Source organism: Giraffa tippelskirchi, chromosome 7 (genome assembly GCF_054371585.1).
Source record: "Giraffa tippelskirchi isolate mGirTip1 chromosome 7, T2T-mGirTip1v1.2.pri, whole genome shotgun sequence".
Taxonomy (NCBI): Eukaryota; Metazoa; Chordata; class Mammalia; order Artiodactyla; family Giraffidae; genus Giraffa; species Giraffa tippelskirchi.
The window spans coordinates 79,393,522-79,414,472 of NC_137281.1; the positions used below are offsets into that span (position 1 = coordinate 79,393,522).

Genomic DNA, 20,951 nt, shown 5'->3' on the forward strand with positions numbered 1-20,951 from the left:
GTCAGTGATGCCATCCAACCATCTCATCCTCTGTCATCCCCTTCTCCTCCTGCCCTCAATCTTTCCCAGCATCAGGGTCTTTTCAAATGAGTCAGCTCTTTGCATCAGGTGGCCAAAGTATTGGAGTTTCAGCTTCAGCATCAGTCCTTCCAATGAACACCCAGGACTGATCTCCTTTAAGATGGACTGGTTTGATCTCCTTGCAGTCCAAGGTACTCTCAAGAGTCTTCTCCAACACCACAGTTCAAAAGCATCGATTCTTCTGCTCTCAGCTTTCTTTATAGTCCAACTCTCACATCCATACATGACTACTGGAAAAACCATATCCTTGACTACCATTTAAGTAAAAGAGACCATTAGGATTAGACTGAGAGAGAATTTTTATTGAAGTATCTATTGTCCTAAAAACTGAATTGGATAGAGAATATTTGAAAGCAAGTTGATACTAGGCATAAAATTAGAAAGTATGTTAAATTCTGAGGTAAAAGATTGAATATGGTAGGTATAATAGAGTGGGTGACAAAAACTTGGATATTAGTCACAGGTCTTCTAGTCATTGTGTCTCTGAGCCTCACTTTCTCACTTTCTCCAAAGGACTGGATAAGATCATTTTGGGGGTGTATCCTAGCTTTAATTCAGTAATCCTATGAATGCACACGTTTTTCAGGTACTAGAGCCAAATTATTATACATTCTAACTAAAGTTTAAATTTAATAGCTAAATTAAAATCAGATGTACACTTTGCAGTATGTTTTTGATCTTACAATAACTTGATTAAAATCCTGTCTTTATTTCCATGTTAATGCCATTAAATAGGACGAAAGCTTTCAGAACATTTGCAGAATGACTGTCAGTTTCAACAATATGCATCAAAGTACCATATGTATTGTTGGGGGAGAACACTTGAGGGGCTGCTATGTCAACTGTGAACTAAGAATTGCTTGTTTTTTGGGCTTTTACTGTTAAAATTCTGCCAGCTTTTAGTATATACTTTGAAATGTATTTGTGTTTGGGAGAGAGAACCTTTGAAAACTTTTGTGTTTAATTTTTTTAATTATTATCTCTAAGAGGAATCTAGTAAGGTAGATGAGTTTATAGACTGATTCCAGTAGAACCAATGATTAAATCCAAGTGTATAGGTTTGTGTGTGCACACACATGATATAAATGGCATTATTTGGCTATTAGTAAAGTAATCTAATTATTATTAGTCTCCACATTTGAATTGAATTATTTAACATAGAATTGATAGGTCCTGGCACAGATGTCATGTGTATTGGCCGTTAACTACACTGTTATCAGTACCAGTGATGGTGGTGAAAATAGCCAACAGGATTCCTTTCCTGTGTTTGAGTCATTGTAACTTAACCTTGCCTCAGACCACAAAATCTCATCTCATATCATACAGATAACAAAATCTGTTAACCCCATCCAAATGAGCAAGATTACTGCTTTCAGCACTCACTCCCAAGGCTCTGCAGGGCCATCTGCTTGGCTAAACAGCGCCCTTGGAGGCAGAAATTGGAATGAAGAGGTAATCTGGCAACTGTTGCTATAGACCAGAACCTCCTCCTCCTGTGGGTTTGGACTGGACCACTGCTCAGAGTCTTTCTAGCTTTGCAGAAAGCTAGAAAGAAGGAAATACATAGTCACCACACCACTGAATCACCAGGGCCCTTTATTTATCCCTGCTATATTGTAAGATCCACAAAGGTAGGGAAGGTGCTTTGTTCATACTTAACATTCCTTATATTCATCCCTCCTACAACCCTGTGTTGGAACAATAAAGGAGCTTGGGAAAGAGTGAAGGGCCAAATCCTAGGGTTCATTCTAGTTTAGCTTGGGACCTGTAGTCTGAGAACTACCATTTAGATTAAGCATCTTTAAAAATTTTTATATAAAATTACTACATAAATAATATATAGTAATTGTTACACGCATGCTCTGGCTCTTTGTGATTCCCATGGATGGTAGCCCCCCAGGCTCCTTTGTCCAAGGGATTTCCCAGGCAAGAACACTGAAGTGGGTTGCCGTTTCCTTCTCCAAGGGATATTCCCAGTCCAGGGATTGTACCTACATTTCCTGTACTGGCAGGAGGATTCTATACCACTGAGCCACCTGGGAAGCCCTAACTATTATTATTATATGCAAATATAAATAATAGTATAATGAATCCTTTCTGTATCCATCATCCACCCCTTCTCAGATTTTCCATCTTCTGTTGCCATATACGGATGAATTGGGCCTCTTCTATCTTTCCTCTGGCTTCATGAATGGCTAGTAGTATCATTCTAGAATCTTCTGTATTGAGTGCACAGCCTGCTGCCTTTATCATTTATTGTTATCATTTATGGTATTGGGTAGTATTCTGAGTCTCGTAAGTCATAGACTTGGCTGCTAAGTCGCTTCAGTCGTGTCCGACTCTGTGTGACCCTACAGACGGTAGTCCATCAGGCTCCGCCATCCCTGGGATTCTCGAGGCAAGAATACTGGAGTGGGCTGCCATTTCCTTCTCCAGTGCATGAAAGTGAAAAGTGAAAGTGAAGTCGCTCAGTCGTGTCCGACTCTTAGCGACCCCATGGACTGAAGCCTACCAGGCTCCTCTGTCCATGGGATTTTCCAGGCAAGAGTCCTGGAGTGGGGTGCCATTGCCTTCTCCGAAGTCATAGACTTAAAACACTGTTATTCTCAGTAAATACCTTTTTTAGCCTTACAACTCTTGATTATGTATTATCTTTCACTTAGATGTCAAAGCCCCAGCCTCCCTGTTTTGAGGATTGTCTGGTATATCTCTTTCGAATGAGTCTTAATCTCTAAATTGCAAAAATAACATTATTTTTGGTTAGGCATTTTATTAAGTTGACTTGACTACCACATTAAGTCTTGTGAACTGACAAGTTGAAAGGCTTTAGCTTGACTTAAGTATGAGGAGTACATATAAAACTTTGAAAATATAAGAGAGAAATTTTAAACACACCATTGAATGCATTCAGTAAGCTATTTTTAGCATCTGTATTTTATAACAAAATTAATTCTGCTGCTTCTTTACCAGTTAGGTCACAAGCATATGTTTTAAAAGATCCTAAAACAGATGCACCCAGAGTACAATAGTGGGTGATAACTTCTACTGGCAGACAGCTATTCATTACACTTATACAAATTAGGTGGCCATTACACTTGCCTTTATTCCTTTCCATAGAAGTACCTTTGTGCTTCTGGAGCTGAGCACAAGTTGTAATAGTTGTCTTTGGGTCCAAATATTTGTGAAAGCAGAGAAATTCTCTATCTGAGTATACTGATGTGTGTGCAGTTTTTCAACAGTTTTTGGACATGAATGTGTTGCTCCCATTCACTACTTTAAAGGAAGAGACTCTCATAATTTTGATAGAAGCTTTTCACTTTATTTTCAAACCCTTATCAGGATGATTTTCACTTTTCTGGCTCTCTAGAGTGACCACACAAAATGTAGGTTAGTTGTACCTTTAAACCTAGGGTGTAGACTATAGACACATTTTCAGTGTGCAGCACAACAGTAGGCATTCTTGTTAAATTAGTTTGAGAAATTCACTTTATTTTGTACAAGGTATGATCCCTCTACACAGTGAACAAATATATTACAAATCTGGATTGCTTAAAAAAGTATTGCCATTTCATAGTTGCACTTACGCTATTGTACAATAATTGTGTTTTTCTTATTCATTTGAATTGTATGCACATCACTGAGTCAAAACTTAATTTCTGTAAAGTAATTGAACAGATTTTTCCAAGTTGCCAATATAATGTACAGTGCACGTGTTTAGGTTGCCCATGAACCTATTTGTGACAGTGCTAGACAGAAGTTCCTAGTAGTTGCTCTCTTAGATTGAAATGTCTTTTACCAGGAACTCTTAGATATGTGAAGGCTGCTGTTGTCACAATAGATTAATCATACCCTCTGCCTTTCCCTTCTCCATTGTATTGCCTGATTTGAGTTGTATTACATTTCTTTGAAGATAGAATGCTAGAGCTAACGAGTTGTTAGAGCTCCCTTACCTTTCTCTGCTTCTCCTTTTTTTTTTAATACATGTGGAAAAAAGGAACCCAGAGAGGGCAAGTAACACTAATCTTGACCCAGTGCTTTTGCAATTCCACCATGTCACCTCTTGCTGAATTTTGCCCAGAAGATACTCAGCAAAAAAGAGGTGAAACTTGAGTGATGCTGCTCGTTTGCTGTTTGCCAGGCAGCAGTTATTGTACGTGCAGGGTGAGGGAAGAAGATAACACCTGGGATTGAGACAAGTTCCTCCTTGTTGATCTGACTTCACCGTGGTTCTAGATCCTTACTTGACAAGATACTTGAGCACTTGTTGCCCTGAAATACCGAGGTAAGTCTCTTACCTATATTTCTACATATGAGAAACATTTCCTTGGGCCTACAAAGTAATTTCCTAGTATTTATATTTTAATAAGGCTTTTTGGAAAGTAAATCTGCTATTGCTGATCACTTGCTCCCATGCATACATGCAGCATTCATTTAAGTATTATATTTTCCCCTAACAATAAAATTTGTTTACGCCTTGAGTGAAGTGGGGGAGGGAGGATTTACTCATTTATTTTCTTGCTTTTGCTGGTTATTGCCCAAACTAATGGGTTTCATGGCAGACTTCCAATGTGTGTCAAGGGCTTCAGAACTCCCACATTTCCTGTAGCAGCTGTTCCAGCTTTGCAGTCATTTACAGTCACTTGGTTCCTCTTCTATATACCTTTTTGGAAGTATTCTTTATGGCCTGGACTGTTAATCAGGGAATGGAGTGGTATCGGGGTGGCCGTTGGTTTTCTCAGTTTGCCCTTTTGGTCTTCAATTCTTATGAGGAGGTCCACTTTAGGGTTTGGGAGTGGCGGCTTTTTGACCCATCTGAGCTCTAGTTTACTTATATTCATTAAAGTGGAACGTATAGATACACCAAATACTGGAATCATCGGGGGCATTAAGCTCATTGTAATACATTTTTGGCCATCTCAGTAGGTGGTGCTTGGAAGGTGGAAGTACTTCATATAGTTAAGTTTTTAGATCATGTCACAGCAATTTGTTACAGTCCATTCTTTAATCATTTCATTTAGTTCCATCAAAAAGCATAATGCACTTAACAACTTCCTATATCCACTTTTAGGAAGTGGATTTCTACTTCCTAAACGTGGGAGTCCAATCTCTTCTCCACTTTTAGGTTCCATACTACATCAAGCTCAAGATTTACGAAGAAATGTTTGAAAGCATGTACTTTTCTGAGTCAAGGAATGCCAACCAAAATAAACTCGGGAGGCCAAATAACCATTTGTAGGGATATTTAATTCTTACCAGTCTGTGGCCGCTTGCTGAAAGACATCATCTCAGAGTTTTATTTCATATGGAATGACTCAGGAGTTGGATAGCTAAGGAGATACAACAAGGCCAGCATCGGCTTGCAATGTTCTTGAACTTTGAATTGGCAAGATTTGGTAAAGCTGGCTTAGAAATCATTTTTTGACTGAAAGAGGCTGCTGCGCTTTGGAAACTTTTTTTTCTCCTACTACTACCAGGGGCAGAAGAGGGAGAGTTAATTTGTATTTCTTAAAGTTCTTAAAAAAAAAATTGAAGTTGTCAGCATTAGACTATATATTAAACTCTGTAAGGTTGACTGTTATAATTTGTTTGACCTGACATAATGTACAGGTTACTTTAGGATTGATGTTAGCACAGTTTGTGTCTATGTACTAATTATCTTAGGCAATAAAGCAGATAATTGAGGGTAACAGTAACTAAAGGTACATATACATTTCAGGTGCCTCAAAGTAATCCCCTCACCTCCCCAGTTCCCTTTACTCTTAGGGAAGTTGGTAAAACCTATTCTACATGCTTTCTAAGCATCATGTTTCAGATAATTTAATATATAAATATATAGATATTTAGCTGATGTTGATGAGTAGCTGTATCTTAAATGTTTTAAAAGATCATATCATCCAGAGCATTTGGGGTTGGGGGTGGGTGGGTGGTAGACTTTGATTTTGAGAACAGACCTTTTGAACAATTAACCCAGTCCCATGGAAGCTCTTCTTAGTTCCAGGTGAATGTTATAACTAATACGCAGCTGGAGTCAGTCTGTACCATTATTTCAAGTCAAGGGATTGTCTTCTGTCAGAGAGTCAGAATATTCAGCAGAGCACATTGCAAGAGAGAGGCTTATCCCTCTTAAGACTGCTTGTCCTGGGATGGCCCACTGGCAGGGCTCTGTCTTACTGGGAGGAGGTCATAATGACCAGGAATATGGCTGTTCCTAGGTAGGTCGTATGGATTCTGGATATAGCTGGAGTTACAACCGCGGCCTTCTTGGACCACACTGACTGTGGGCTCTAAGGAATATAGTGAAAAATGAGTTCACAGAACAGATTAGCTTTAGTTGCCTCATTGGGCGGGGGAAGAGAATTCTATTTAACATGGTGGGGAGAGAAACCAAGGACTTAGGATAAGTGTATGAGGGTTAGGACTGAGGCTTGTTCAAGAGATTGAAAAACTAAGTGAATGTGCTATCAGAATCCCAAGCTCTGGTCAAAACCAAGGGACTTAGAATATCCTAGCGGTAGGAGTCTTATCAGTGAACCCAGGGACATGGGTTCAATTGGGAGAAAGTAGAACAAGGTAATTTCAAAACTTGCAAACTTCTGATTGTTTTCTGTTTTAAATAGGAATTTGTGTCAACAATCAGTTGAAGAGTGTGTGTTTGTGTGTATCAGCTCCCCACCCCCAGTATTTCTGCTTCATACTTAGCGTTTTTTAAAAAGCAGAGTTGGCACAAGGATTTGATTTCTTGTATGAGAGTGGATAGATGTCCTGGGAAAGACAGTTCACTTTGAATTCCTTAAAAAAAACAACAAAAGAAGGGGATGTTTTCAAAACGGGGACTGGAAAGGGCTGATTTTACTTCAGATGCTGCACTAGTGCCCTGCTTTCACTAAGTTACTTATTTGAGACACCTACCAACTTCATATATATTTTTATTAGATGTCGACAAGGATGGCACATCTGTGTACGGAGACCCCCTGTGCACAGGCGACTTCATTTCTACATAGCTGCTTTCTGGAAGCTTGCAGGTGAGGATGGGTGGGTCCTTAATTGTGGCATAAGGGTTTTCACTGCTATTCAAGGAACAAGTGCTAGAACTGCACACGGATTCTTTCATGTAATCTGCAAGGCAAGAGAAATTTCTTAGGACAAACAAGGACATACGCTTAAATACCAAAAGCAGAGTACAGTTTATGTGCTGTCAGACTTGTGAAGTTGTAAACGCCTATGACAGTCTAAGATTCACTTACTAACTACGTTGAGAAATGCTTTCTGAGGTAAGCAGAGTTCTTTTTTTATTTTTTATTTATTTATTTATTTTTATTTATTTAGAGTTCTTTTTTTTTAAGAAACATGTTTTTGGAGGGATAAGAACTTTTTTGTTTTAGTAGTCAGGTAGAGCATCAGAGAGGGATTAATTCAGGATATTCATAATGTGCTTTCACATCTGTTATTTAATTTTTACAAAATCCTGCAAGGATGGTTGACTGTTTGCATTTTAGAGGATGATGGCCCAGGGAGCTGAAGTGACTTGGCTAAGGTCACATGGCACATGAATGGCAGTGCCAATACTTGAATCTATGCCTCAGGACTCCTTGGCTTGTGTGTTTTCTGTGACATCATTTTTCTGAATTCTTTTTGACGACTAAGCTTAGGTTCAGCAGTAGGTGTGTGATTTGGCGCAAGTGTCAGCAATTTGGCAACCTTTAGGCAGCCCACGGGTAGTACCCGTGCTCTCGCGAAGCTCATGATCAGGGGCAGGACAGATTGAAGTGTAACAGGTTTAAAAAGTACCTTGGTTTCAAGCTAGGCTTTGGGAAGTTCCTGTTTTCTAGCAAGCCTGCAGTATATCTTGTAGGGTCACTTACTCCTGTTCTTGTGAATGCTCACTGAAATCTAATTTAGCAGAATCTTTCTCTGATACCAGGAGAATTCATGCTGCTTCTCCTAGCGTCTCTCAGGTGTGTCATCCCTAAGACTTCCAAGTATATTAGGGTATGAAAGGTTGCAAACTAAACTAATTTCCAAATATGAAGCAAGGTAACTGTAGCTCACTGGAGGAAGAAGGTTTTCATTCTGACTAGGAGTCACAAGGAAAGGGGAACCCTTCCTTCAGTCTCGCTGCTGTTTTCCCTTTTGGGGGAAAATTACTGCCTCCTGTTGATTGTTTCAAACATGGCAGAATTTGCCCAGAAAAAGCAGGAGACTAATCTGGCAGCTGTGGCCCTCCTTCTGAGGCTCTGCCAGCCAGGGGGCTCTAGAAATAAGCACGGAGTTGCAGGGACTTTTTTCAAGAGTGATCTAAGAAGTCTAAATTTCTTTTAAGTGGTAGCAGATGGTGAAATTTCTCTGTTTCTCAGCTCTAAATTTCTATAAGTGGTAGCAGATGGTAAAATTTTCAGATCTTTCCCTAGAACCACCATAGATTACATTTTGGGCCGCTCTTTATCTGTGCCTTCTGCCTCCAACTTGTGAAATTAATAAAAATGTAAAGAAGTGAAAGTGGTAATGTAATTCAAGAGGTGACTGGAGGTACCTCCAGCGAGAGCAGAACACTCCACGTGACTGCAGTAGTTGACAGGTGTGCCACCACAGGAGTCTTCTCCCACAACAGGGAACTGGTTGGAGGGGATTTACCTTTTTTTGTTGGGATTCCCTGCTGGCTCAGCCGGTAAAGAATCTGCCTGCAATGCAGGGGACCTGGGTTTGACCCCTGGGTCAGTAAGATCCTGTGGAGAAGAGAATGGCTACCCACTCCAGTATTCTTCCCTGGAGAATCCCAGGGACAGAGGAGCCTGGCAGGCTATAATCCATGGGTTCGCAGAGTCAGATGGCGACTAACACTGCTTTGTTAGTGTAGGGTTATTTGTTTTCACAATTAACGTTTCCTCAATCTTGTACAAAACTGCATTCACCTATTAGTTCCTTCTAGTGTAGGCACAGCAGTAATTATTATTTCCCCTTCCGCTTTACTGCTTATGAGGAAATTGAGGTTTGAATAGGGAAGTGACTTCCCCAAGGTCACACTGCTTGTCGGTATTAAAGCAAGCTCCAGAACCAGGCTCAGAGCACATTGTGTCACAACTTAGCCCACAAGCAGAGAGAGAGATGTGAGCCTTGGGTCCGTTCTTAGTTTGTGCCCTCTCTAGCCTAGAACCCTAGAGAGGAGAAAACATCATTTTTTAAAAATTATTTTTGGCTGTCCTTGGTCTTCGTTGCTGCCCTCAGGCTTTTTCTCTAGTTGTGGTGGGTGGAGGCAACTCTTCGTTGTGGTGTGCCAGCTGCTGATCGTGGTGGCTTTCCTCGTTGTGGAGCGCGGGCTCTAGGCGAGCTGGCTTCAGTAGTTGCGACTCTGGGCTCTAGAGCATAGACTCAGTAGTTGTGATGCACAGGCTTAGTTGCTCCTGGCAGGTGGGATCTTTCTGGACCTGCATTAGCAGGCTGATTCTTAACCCCTGGACCACTAGGGAAGTCCTGAGAAAATATCTTTGCTAGATAAGCAGTCCCAACCAGCCCTAGCAGAAACTAAAGGGAGGCTGGATTGGCCTGACTGCTGGTGAGGCGCTCTTGGGGGGAAGGTGGCTGTGGGTCCTTGGTCATGACCTACCTGAGCCACATGAAACTGCTTCTAGTGAATACTTTGTTCCTTAGTATAAGTGGGTTGGGGTTAAGTCCAAGAACCTCAGCTGGCCAGCTGTTCCCACTTGAGGTTCTCTGACTTTACCAGCCAAGTAAGTAGTAAGGCAGTATGACTCAGCTGCTCATGTGGAAGCTGAGGACTTCCAGTGTTGCTTAAAGAAGGGCTGCTCCCTGAGTGGAAAGTCCTACACCTCGCCCCTCCTTCCTGTGCAGGCATATCCTTTTACTTTGATTGGCACCTGACTCAGTTACATATTTTGTAAAATTGGATGATTAGTGATAGCTTGCTTTATAGCACACGTAACTAGTCTCTGCTCACTCCAGTTAGATCCTTTGATTCTTGTTACATCTGTACAGGGGGCCCAGGCGGTAAGGACTAGTATTACTACTTTAGAAATGAGGAAATTAAAGCTCATAAAGTTTGCCTAATGTTAGTAAGTTAGGACAACCCCTACCTTCTCTGATACCCAATCAAGGTGTTTTCCCCTCACATTTTGTTACCCTGTCCTGTGGGCTTCTCTGGTGGCTCAGATGGTAAAGAATCTTCCTGCAGTTTGGGAGACTGGGGCTCACTTCCTGGGTCAGGAGGATCCCCTGGAGAAGAGAATGCCTGCCCACTCCAGTATTCTTGCTCTGAGAATTCCAAGGACAGAGGAGCCTGGTGGGCTACAGTCCATGGGGTCACAGAAGAGTTGGACCTGACTTAGCCACAACAACCTCCTCTCTTATATCCTAAATGCAAACTGTATCTGTATCTAAAGATACAGTTCACCCTCAACAAGGAAAGTGTTTTACCTATGGGGCCCAGTTCTGCTGAGAAAGCCAAGCTGTAGGCTCTTTGTGGACATCCCACGACTGATTCAGAGAAGGCAATGGCAACCCACTCCAGTACTCTTGCCTGGAAAATCCCATGGACGGAGGAGCCTGGTAGGCTGCAGTCCATGGGGTCGCTAAGAGTCGGACACGACTGAGTGACTTCACTTTCACTTTTCACTTTCATGCACTGGAGGAGGAAATGGCAACCCACTGCAGTGTTCTTGCCTGGAGAATCCCAGGGATGGGGAAGCCTGGTGGGCTGCCATCTATGGGGTTGCACAGAGTTGGACACGACTGAAGCGACTTAGCAGCAGCAGCATGACTGATTGTTACAGCAGTGGGAAAGCCTTGACACTCTAGCTCCTTGCCTAACAGAGATTCAGCCAACAAGTAGTGCTCCTCTTGTATCCACCAGAAAAGCTGGCTGCTTTCAAGTTTGGGGAAATAAATAGTTTGTGCTGTAGCAGGGGATGCACCTAAATGAATAGAAGAGAAGCTGGGTTTTGTGGGAATGGGGGCTAGTCTCAGGGAGCAGCTGTATCATCCATAAAGCGGCCAGAGGTAAAGACAAAAAGATGGAGAAGAGTGTGTGCGCATGCGTGTGTGTGTTTTGAGGTGGCGGTGGGAAGGTGTTGAAATATGGAATAATCTGGATTCTACTTCTGAGGACTGGAGGGAGGGGAAGGGCAAGGCCAGCTGGAAAACTATACTTCAGGAAGCTCCTCCTTTCTTCAGCTGAGTCATCTACCTGCCTGCCCTGAGGGAGGGCGGGGCAAGGGGAAGAATAACCAGCTGCTCTAGGACACTTCCTCATCTTTTTATAGCCCCACTTCTGTGCCAGTCTCTGCACTTTGGGCTTGTTGTGAAGAAAAGGGAAGCTTCAAGCAAGGCTACCCAAGCTCTGGGGAGTCGCTCTTTCAAGGCCTGTAATTAGCATCAAGCCGCAGATGTAGCCCTATAATGCCCTGGTACTGCTTCTCACATAGTTCCTAGCTCCCCCAAATCACATACAGCCACATACTATCAGAGGCAGAGGGAGTCTCTGAAATGAGCTGGTTGAAACATCTTCGTCTTACAATGGAAGCAGCAAATCCAGAGAGGGGAAATGACTTTCCAAGGCCACCTTGTGAGTAGGATTTGAACTTAACACTAGCCTTTGTTCAGTCACTAAGTTGTATCCGACTCTTTGCAACCCCATGGACGGAAGCCCACCAGGCTCCTCTGTCCATGGAATTTCCCAGGCAAAAATACTGGAGTGGGTTGCCATTTCTTTCTCCAGGGGATTTCCTGATCCAGGGATCCAACCTGAGTCTCTTGCTTTGGCAAGTGGATTCTTTAACATTGATTCAACAGGGAAACCCAACCCCAGCCTTTAGGTTCACATTATCATCTGGTTAAGGCCAATATTTCACTGTTGCTGAAAACCCAGGCACCAAACTTCCATCTCTTTTCTTCTCAGCTTACTCCTGTTAGGAGGCTGCACTGCTTTTTTCTCTTCCTGGGCCCTGACTTCTCACCTTTCTCTTTATTGAGAGATAAGGACTGGGGAGAAGAGTTGGGGAGATCTCAGGGCCAGAAGGAGAACTGGAGGGCAGGGAAAAAACTGGCTGAAAAAAGTTTTTAGGATGTCAGTGGGCTTCTGACTACCTTGGAAGCCAAGGTTACTGCAAGAAGACACCTGGAGGTTGGATTAGCAAGGGGCATACAGGTGGGGAAAGTGGCAGCAACAGTAGGACCCAGGATTTAGGATATGGGTGATGGAGACTAGTGGGGAGGATTTCTTCTATAGCACTTTGAAATGTATGACAGATAAGTGCTGTCATGGAGCAGTTTGTTGGAGAATAATTGTGCTGTGGGTCGGGAAGGGGAAGGAGAGATGGAAAGGTGTTTAGAGATAAAATGGGGTTAGCACGGCAGTATAAGTGGTCTCATGCAATCTCCTGGATGACAGTGAGAGGAGGTCTTCAGTAAGTAATGGGAGAGAGGGAGCATTGACTGAATTACATTAAGATTTAGCATGTCAGAGCTGGAAAGGGCTTTAGAGACCCTGTCCTAATAGAGGAAGAAACCAAGACCCAGAAAACAACACTGTGATCTAATCAATCAGTGCTACACAGCAAGAACCAGGACTAGAACTCAATTCTTTTTTTTCTTTTAATTTTATGTCTGAGCTCTGGGGCTTGCAGAATCTTAATTCCTCAACTAGGGATTGAGCGTGGGCTCCAGCAGTGAAAGCGCCAAGTCCTAACCAGTGGACTGTCAGAGAATTCCCCCATAGAACCCAAATCTTATAACTCCCAGATCAGGTCTCTTTCCCACTGAGTTCAGAGAACACTAAGACTCTGATAATCACTGCTTTGGTCTGGCCCAGTAGTTTTAGGAAACAGTTCCATTCCTGGTACATAACTTGTTTACTGAATGTTTTTGGGGGACAGCCAGTTGGTGAGGTTTACTCCATGTCTTTGATACGTGTTTCTGTAAAGCTCTGACCTGTGCTGTTCTGTTTTCCTCTGGTTTCTGGTGTGTTGATCCCTAATACCTGTTGGTACATTTGCCTGTATAGCCCTCTTTTCTCTCCAATTTAGAGGATGAGATTTATAGTCAGGGTGGTGAAATGAAACCTGGCTGCTTGGCCTCCCCTGCACTCAGAGACTCAGATGTATGATCCCACAAAACAGGAATGACTGACGCCGAGGCTGAGACACTGCTGTCCTTAACTGTGTTTTACATTCACTGCTGCAAGTAACAACTCTTACCACAATGCGCAGGACACAAAGTGCGTTGGGAAATGTGTGCTCATGTACTGAGGTGTCTGGGCCTGTCTGAGTTCATTCAAGCTTGAGTCATGGATATTCTCAGAGCTATCAAGGGCCCTTAGAGATGTTTGTCCAGTCCTCATGCCTCTTTAAGAAACTGGGGTCCCAGATCACGGTGAAGAAACAGTATAGTTGTCTTTTCTGTTGCTTAGCTTCATCTACTGTGATGGTGCTTGCGTTCATTCACGTAGTTTAAGTCAAAACAAACAATTGCCAGAATGATGCTTCCAAGGGTGTAGGGTTCTTTGGCTGACCAGGAGCCAATGGGTGCCCTCCTGTCCTCAGATTGTTCTCTTGGGCAATGCACATCTTAACATGTGCTGGTGGAGACTTGTTCTTCTTGCTGTTGTTCAGAACGCAGTGCTCACCACTACCTGCCCCTAGCACACCCTACTTCTAATAACCACCCCACAAAGGGCTATATATGACTAGCTCTCCTTGGTTAGGAAATAGTTGTGTCTCAGGTATATCTTAGGCTAAATCTGATGGGAAATGTGAGTCAGTCTAGACCAGTGGTTTGTAACTGTTAGGTGATCTGCTACATAAGGATACCCTGAGGCACTCAGCACTCTTGATCTATTGCATCAGAATCTTGGGGAGGCGGGGTGTGGGCATCTGTATTTTTAACAAGCTTTCAGGTGATTCTGGTACACAGGTAGATTTAGGATGTCCACTGGGATTGTTGCTGTAAGTCCTATCTCTTTCAGTTTGGCTGAGTTTCTTTTTTTAAAATTTTATTTGGCTGTGCAAGGTCTTAGTTGTGGCAAGTGGGGTCTGCTTCCCCTACCAGAGATAGAACCCAGGCCCCCTGCATTGGGAGCATCGAGTCTTGGGCACTGGATCACCAGGGAAGTCCCTGGCTGAGATTCTTGAATGGATTTCAGAGACAAAGGGACAGCTCTGTTACATCAGTATAATCCTGTCCAATATGCAAAAACTCTTCTGATTTGTGATTTTTATTGCATACTCAAGATAACGTTGTTAGACTGTAGGACAAGCATACTTATCTCAACGTTGTAATTGAGGAAACTGGGCCTTGGAGAGGTTTGTCATAGTTAATAAGTGACATAATTTCAAAGCCATCTATTGCATACATTCTGTCATTTTAAACCTAGGCCCTAAGCCTGGGAAAGGACCTGACCTTTCATCTGTGGCTTCACCTGTATACTTCCTAGAAGGATGATCTGACTTGCAGTTCCCATGTGCTGGGGATTAGTCCTAGCTTCCCTGCTCTATGGGACAGAGACCTCGTAAGGGTGGAGCATCGTACAACAGGAACACTAGGTGTCATTTTCATTCCTTATGCCCCAGAAAGCCAGCAGGTGCAGGGTGGCATTCTTCGCCAGCGCAATGACAGGAGGCCTCTGGGGCAAGTAGATAGACTTTATTTCAGATTTCATAATCAGTTGAACTCGTACTAATTGGTAGGATAATGATGTTCTGCATTTCTGAAGACATTTAGTTGGCATCTATAAAAAAACCCACAAGCATTTCCTAAGCAGGTGCAACTGAAATCAAAAGATGAAATTGTTATTATTGATTGCTCCTCCTGGGCAGAGCTACCCAGCTGTCCCAGGTTTTATGGTCTTTAACTTTTTTGGGGAGTCGGGGGAAGAGATGTGTGGTTTTGTCTCTGGTAGAAACCCTGGCAATTTCAGATTTGCATTCTTTATCTTTCTTAGCCTTCCTAATGGAACATCATGATTAGAGACTCTACCTTTGAAGCCTTTGTCCATAACGTATGTGTTCTGACGTCTATCCATTCCACAAGCACCTGCATAAAAATAGTAAAAGAAAAGAAAAATAGAGGGGTGAATGAGGTTTACTTAGACTACCTGCATTCTTTTTTTTTTTTTTCTATTCTCTGCTACCCAGAAAATAGTTCTTTAGTGCTAGAAAATTACTCGGGGTTTAATCTCCTCTAAATCATCTTGACCATATGAGAGTTCTTTAAAAAGCTCCTAAGCGTAAGTGGTGAGCTCTATCACCCCCTGCATATTTAGCACTAATGCTCTGGAACCTCTTTGAGGGGAATGTCTTCCAGGAGGCGATCACAGGCAATTCTGATGCCACCTACAGTCACTCTAAGTGAAGTTCCAGCTTCCAAGAATATAGGATAGGGAATGAATCAGGACCAGTTCTTAGCTTGGGGGAAGGGTGTATAACATTCCAAATCCCAGTTCTGTTGGATTTTGGAATGGAGGTGAAGACTTTCTCACCTCATAGCTCTAGTCTTGCCTGTCTCTCCCCTTGTGGATCTGATGCTCAATTGAGGGGAGCCAGAGGGAGGTGGACAGGCAGCTGAGGTCCTCTCTACAGGTTATATAGTCATTCCCAGCCAATCAGCTCTTTTAGTCCCCTGCCCCCACTTCTTTGGGTGGACTATTTGCACATAATTGAGAGTTGTCTTTGAACAATATTACCAGTGTTTTTCAATCCCAAGGATTTCTTTTTTCCCTTTTGGCTACCACAGTTTATCCTAGGCTCCCACAATGCATGGTCCTCAGCACCAGCCAGAAGCAGGAAGGACATGAAACTTCAGGGACCAAGCTCAGGTTCTTTGCTGCTGGTGATCCCAGAAAAGAAACTATATGATATTTTGAATTTGGACAGTAATGACTTGAGCTCACAGTCAAAGCCATTTTTTTTCACCCCCAGCTTTTAACTGAGGCTGCAGTATCAGTCAAGGGATGCAGCAAGTGCTTACTAAAATACACTTAGACTCCACTTAACTCTCCCCAGTGTCTGACACTGAAGATCAAAATATGGCTGTTCCGATACCTCCTCGTGCCTCCTCCATATAGAGTTCCCTAGTGGAATTTGCAGAAGCCTACTCCTATCTCCCTGCCTTCCACACAGTACTGAGTGATAGAGCAGAGCCAGGTCCAAGTTTTCTCAAGTTTGTTCTTCTAAAGGATCTATAAGTACCTATGCCGTTCAGAAATAGGGCTGTGACAATTTGAACCCCTGGCATCTTTATTCTGGGACCAGGCTTCCTTTGCCCTCCCCAAGGGATGGAGGCTAGGCTATTAAAAAGTTAACCCCCTTTTTATAGGACAGAATACAGACTCAAAGAAAGGCAATGACTTGTCTGAGACCACACCAACAAGTGAAAAGTTGAGCTCCACATAGAACCCAGATGTCCTGAAGTACACTCTCCCATTGTTTACCAGCCTACCTCAATGTAAGCCAAAAAATGACATGTGGTGGCTTTGGCTGTAGCAGTTGAAGAGACACATCTGGGCTGAGTCCAGAGGATGCTTCCAAGTGGAAAGGGGTGCAGGGTGGTGGGTGTGTATGTGTGTGTTGCAGGGGATGGGGGCGTTGTAGTCTGTGGGATTATTGAATGTCTGAGCACTGCTCAGGGGCCTGACACCTGGGAGCACAGCCTCCTGGGTATAAGCCTAGGGTTTCTAAAGCCCATACCTACTTACTGGGTAGATGAGTTCAGACCTTTGCTCTTCTTACTGTCCCTGGACCCAGAGACCTGCAGGGGTTGCTAGAGCTGCATTTCATTTGAGCTCTAGAAACCAGCTAGAGCCTGAATTTAGGCCCCAAGGGTGTTCGGGGTGCCCTCAAGGGCAGGGGCACTTTGTTGGGAGCCCAAATTCTCTGTTTGTTCATTGTACCTACTTCTGTAACTCCTATCCCACCTCCGCCCACAGTAGAGACTGACCTTCAAAGTCTCCTTTTTGCATCTTTTCTAAGCTACCAGGTTTGAGCCTAATATATGGGCATAGAGGATGTTGGTTGACACATCCAGCCTCAACCTCTCTAGATCCCTTCTGGACCACCTGCCCTTTGATCTAGGAGTGCTTGGTCTGGGCCCTCCCTCTGGGGGACTTTGGGCTTTTTGGCCAGTCAACGCTCTGTCATCTACACCCATGGGCCCAAACATGTGGCCATCCCCAAGTCGTTTCTCAGTGGTTTTGGGTTGTATTCCATGGTCTGCAGGGAATGTGGTTATGCTGTGTTCCCTCCATGTAAAACTTGTTGCAGTTTGTACATATCCACTGAGCACGATAGACGGAATGACTGAGGAATCCACACAGGTTTCCTTCTTTCCATGGGGAACTAGGCTTATTGGAGGGAAGGGGCTCAACAGGGAGAGTTCTGGGTCCACGGGGGTGGGTGAAGGGATAGGAAGGGGATTTGGGGTAGGTGCTGGGTCTGGTCTGATAGGATGACCTCAGGGGTCCAGGGGATAGAGGGTAGGGCTGGGAGTCTAACCTGGCGAGTGTAGCTCAGCGGGGCGGCTGAGGTGTCTAAGTTCAATGTAGAAGTCTTCGGGCGGGTACCTGGCCTCCAGGGCACTGATCTGGAAATGGGAGTCTAGTGAGAGGAATGACAGGGAGCAGCCATTATTCCCAGGGCCCTGGTATGGCAGGGGAGGGGTGCATAATACAGGGGTGGCAGGGGGGACAAGAGTCAGGGTGGAGCAGGTTGAAGGGAATTAGGGCTTCCGTGTGTAGCATCCGAGGGAGCCTAGAGCCAGTGGGGCCAGGGGGGTTTGCTAGAGCTGAGGCCAAATGGCCTTGCTGCCTCTCACCCCCCATCCCTCACCCCACCCCCCCCACAGGAATTGGTGTTCACCAGGGCAGTGGGGCAGAGGGAAGAAGCCCTTGAATGGGGCACTTTGGTAGTAGGGCCTGGCTCAGGCAGGGGGTCCCTTTCCCAGATGGTGCATCTTTTGCCTCCAACCTGAATCCCCATATCTGGGCCCGAGCTTTCTCCCTTGTGGTCCTCGGTCTCAGCCACCCTCTCCCTTTCCCCTAATAGGAATGAAAGGGGCCCCGGGCTTCATCTGCTTATGAGAACTGGAATAGGGGCTTGGGTTTCCTCCCCATACCCCTTTTTCCCGGGAGAAATCATGCTTAAGATTTATCTACTAACTCTCCCTTGGAGCTGGGACAGGGCCCCTGTCAATGTGGGAGAAGGAGAAGATGGCGGGGCATGATGGCCAGGGACCAGACCCAAACCACTACTGACCTAACACGTTCACATAGCTGTAGGGGGTCCAGCCTGCCATGTCTCTGTCAAGGGACTTGTTACTGAGCTGTTTGGAAAGCAGGAGAACGAGTTAATGTCTAGTGCCCTTGAGATGCCCCTGCCCAGCCTTTGCTATTGCCCACCCTCATGTACCACCCCTGATGACCCTGACCCACCTAGGTGCTAGGTCGTTGGGGGGATGGAAGAGGTAAGTGTTCCATGACAGGCCACCATGGTGTGGCTGGGCCCAGTGGGAGCCGAGCGTATGTCCGCATCTAAGCTGTCTGGCTGAAGCTGTAGGGTTTCCGGGCTCCTGGGACAAAGGGGAGCCAAGAACTGACCTGAGCCAAGCTGGCCCTGATGGGGGAAGCAGGTCAGCTGGGTGGGGCTGAGTTGCAGGAGACGGGGTGTTGGCAGTGTCTCAGCTGCAGCATGAGGCCATCTCCAGCAAGGGGGGAGGCGCTGAGGCTGCCTGTAACATCAGTGTCCCCTCTGCCACCTGATGCAGGCTGAGTATGCGAGTCTCCCTTTCATGTGACCAGGGGAAGGCGTCAGGATAGGGTGTCCCTGTGGTACTCCTCCTCCTGCACTCTCACAGCTGCCCTTCTTATGAGGCAAGGATCGTTGTTCTCATTTCACAGATGGGGACCTGAGTCCTGCTCGTGGGCCCTGCTCATGGTCACACACAGAAGAGCTGGGTCTACACCTCAGGTCTCAGCTCCTAGACCTATGTCCTTTCCATGCCTTCACAGCTGCTTGCCCCTGCTACACATCTGCTAGGCTGAGGGTTCTTGACCACACAGAACCACTTTGGGCCCTAAGGTGAAGTGAGCCAGAGGATCACCAAGTGGGCTGCACTGTAGTAACTCCACCCCCTGACTTAGTGAAAGAGGGTGACTGGTACTTCACTGTTAGAATGAGACCAAGAATGACAGTGACACAGGGACTTGGCCTCTCATCCCTGGCATCCTTTGCCTCTTGTCTCCTGTAGCCTTGATAATGTGGCTCTTGTTAATCAAGGGCCTCCTACTGGGAAACTTCTGGATTCCCTTCCCTTCACTCCTCAGATAGGCCTAAACTTGCGAAGCTGGGTGTAGAGCTGACAGGCTTTGCTGTGGACCTCAAGGTCCCCTTGCATGCAGCACTCCCATTCCATAGGAGAACCAAACTGAGAGCCCTGAAGAGTGACCTTTGGGTGCTGGCTTGATAGTGGTGGCTCTTGGGGCTGTACAGGGTCTGTGTTGTTGTTAGGGGGGTTCAGGATGCATTCCTACCAGATCTATGGTCTGTGGATGTTTTCTGTGGGGCAGAGAAGGAGAAATGATCCCTATAGCTCTAAGGCACAGGCCTGGAGGATGAAAACTGCTCCTGTACATGTTTCCGACCCAGGACAGAGCTATAAGAAGCCAGAAATCCTGGGATTGTGCCACCCCCCAACCCCCCCCATGATCCATGGTGTGTATATCTGCGTGTGTGCAACGTGAGCCCTCTGACTTTGTGGTCTTTTGGGGCTGCTTCTCATTTCTGAACCTCTCTGCCCATTATAGGTCCTGGCACACCGGGAGCGGGGGTTAGTACATGACTGTGCTGAGACGTCGTTGCCCAAGGGCCTGTGACTTATGTAAAAGGACATCTTGCCATCAGTCAGTGTTACGTTGGAAGCTGTGAGGGAGGGCCCTGTCCAGAGTGGTACACACCTGACCTTGCAGTTCTGCCCGACTCTGTCAGTGGGAACACTGGCTGTGGCTGATGTTTCCATGTCCCGTGTGGTGGTTCTGATAGCAACATATGTTGTGGGTGTGTACTGATAACATGTAGTGTGTCCAGATACAAGGATATCAGGTGGTACCTGAGCACTGGCAGTTATTCTGTGCACTTGTGGCACACATGGTGTTGGTAACATACTGCAGTGATGAGTGGTGGGGTGTTTTGATTATATGTGTTAACATGAGGCAAAAGTAGTCACATAGTTGTGACAGGAAAGTTAGATGATCACAAGATGATCACATGACTTGGTACCCACTTGTTACACTCAGGGTATGGGTGTGTATGTTTTACTGAGGGATGCTGTGGGTTGGTTACATGTGACGTGTACTGGTTACATGGCCCGTGTGGCTCCATAGATGCCACTCCTCTTACATGCTTCACAAGAGTGTATACATGAGATCACAGGGCTCTGTTTGTTGTATTGGCAGTTGGTTCCATGCAGACCCTGGGTGGGGTAGTGGTGGTGCAATTTCTTCCCCGGGCAGAGGTGAGGGCTCAGTGGGAAGTCAGTGGATGGGGACTGGGGAGAGTCAGGGACCCGGTACCTTGGTGGGGCTGTTCCTGTCCAGAGTGCTGGCCTGGCTGGTGGCAGGCCCCCCGCACGCCAGTGCGTGGTAGCTGGAATTGGAAAAGCACTGGGCATGGCTGCTACTTTGAGACAAATCTGGGAAGAGAACAAGGTGCCACATACCATCATACCCCTGCCCCTGGCATGAGACACCCCTAAACTAATGCTTGGTGTGGCCGCCTTAAGAGTGCAAAGAGAGGCAGCCAAGTCCCCCATCCCCCGAGCTTCCTGGCATCTACTGTTCCCCCTGGAAACCTGTAGAGCCTGACTTGCCCCTTTCC

At 45.2% G+C, this 20,951-nt stretch overlaps 1 protein-coding gene across 1 annotated transcript in view; it reads right to left on the minus strand.

The window, feature by feature from the left end:
- Nucleotides 1-6,204: 6,204 nt before the first annotated feature.
- MEGF11 (multiple EGF like domains 11) overlaps nucleotides 6,205-20,951 on the minus strand; it is a 378,265-nt gene continuing 363,518 nt past the window's right edge. The window contains exons 21-26 of the mRNA XM_081513847.1: nucleotides 20,648-20,766; nucleotides 18,336-18,402; nucleotides 17,577-17,678; nucleotides 15,064-15,120; nucleotides 6,991-7,197; nucleotides 6,205-6,365 (exon numbers count right to left, since the gene is read on the minus strand). Of these exons, the coding sequence (XP_081369973.1) occupies nucleotides 6,205-6,365; nucleotides 6,991-7,197; nucleotides 15,064-15,120; nucleotides 17,577-17,678; nucleotides 18,336-18,402; nucleotides 20,648-20,766 (713 nt within the window). The remainder of the gene's footprint in view (nucleotides 6,366-6,990; nucleotides 7,198-15,063; nucleotides 15,121-17,576; nucleotides 17,679-18,335; nucleotides 18,403-20,647; nucleotides 20,767-20,951) is intronic.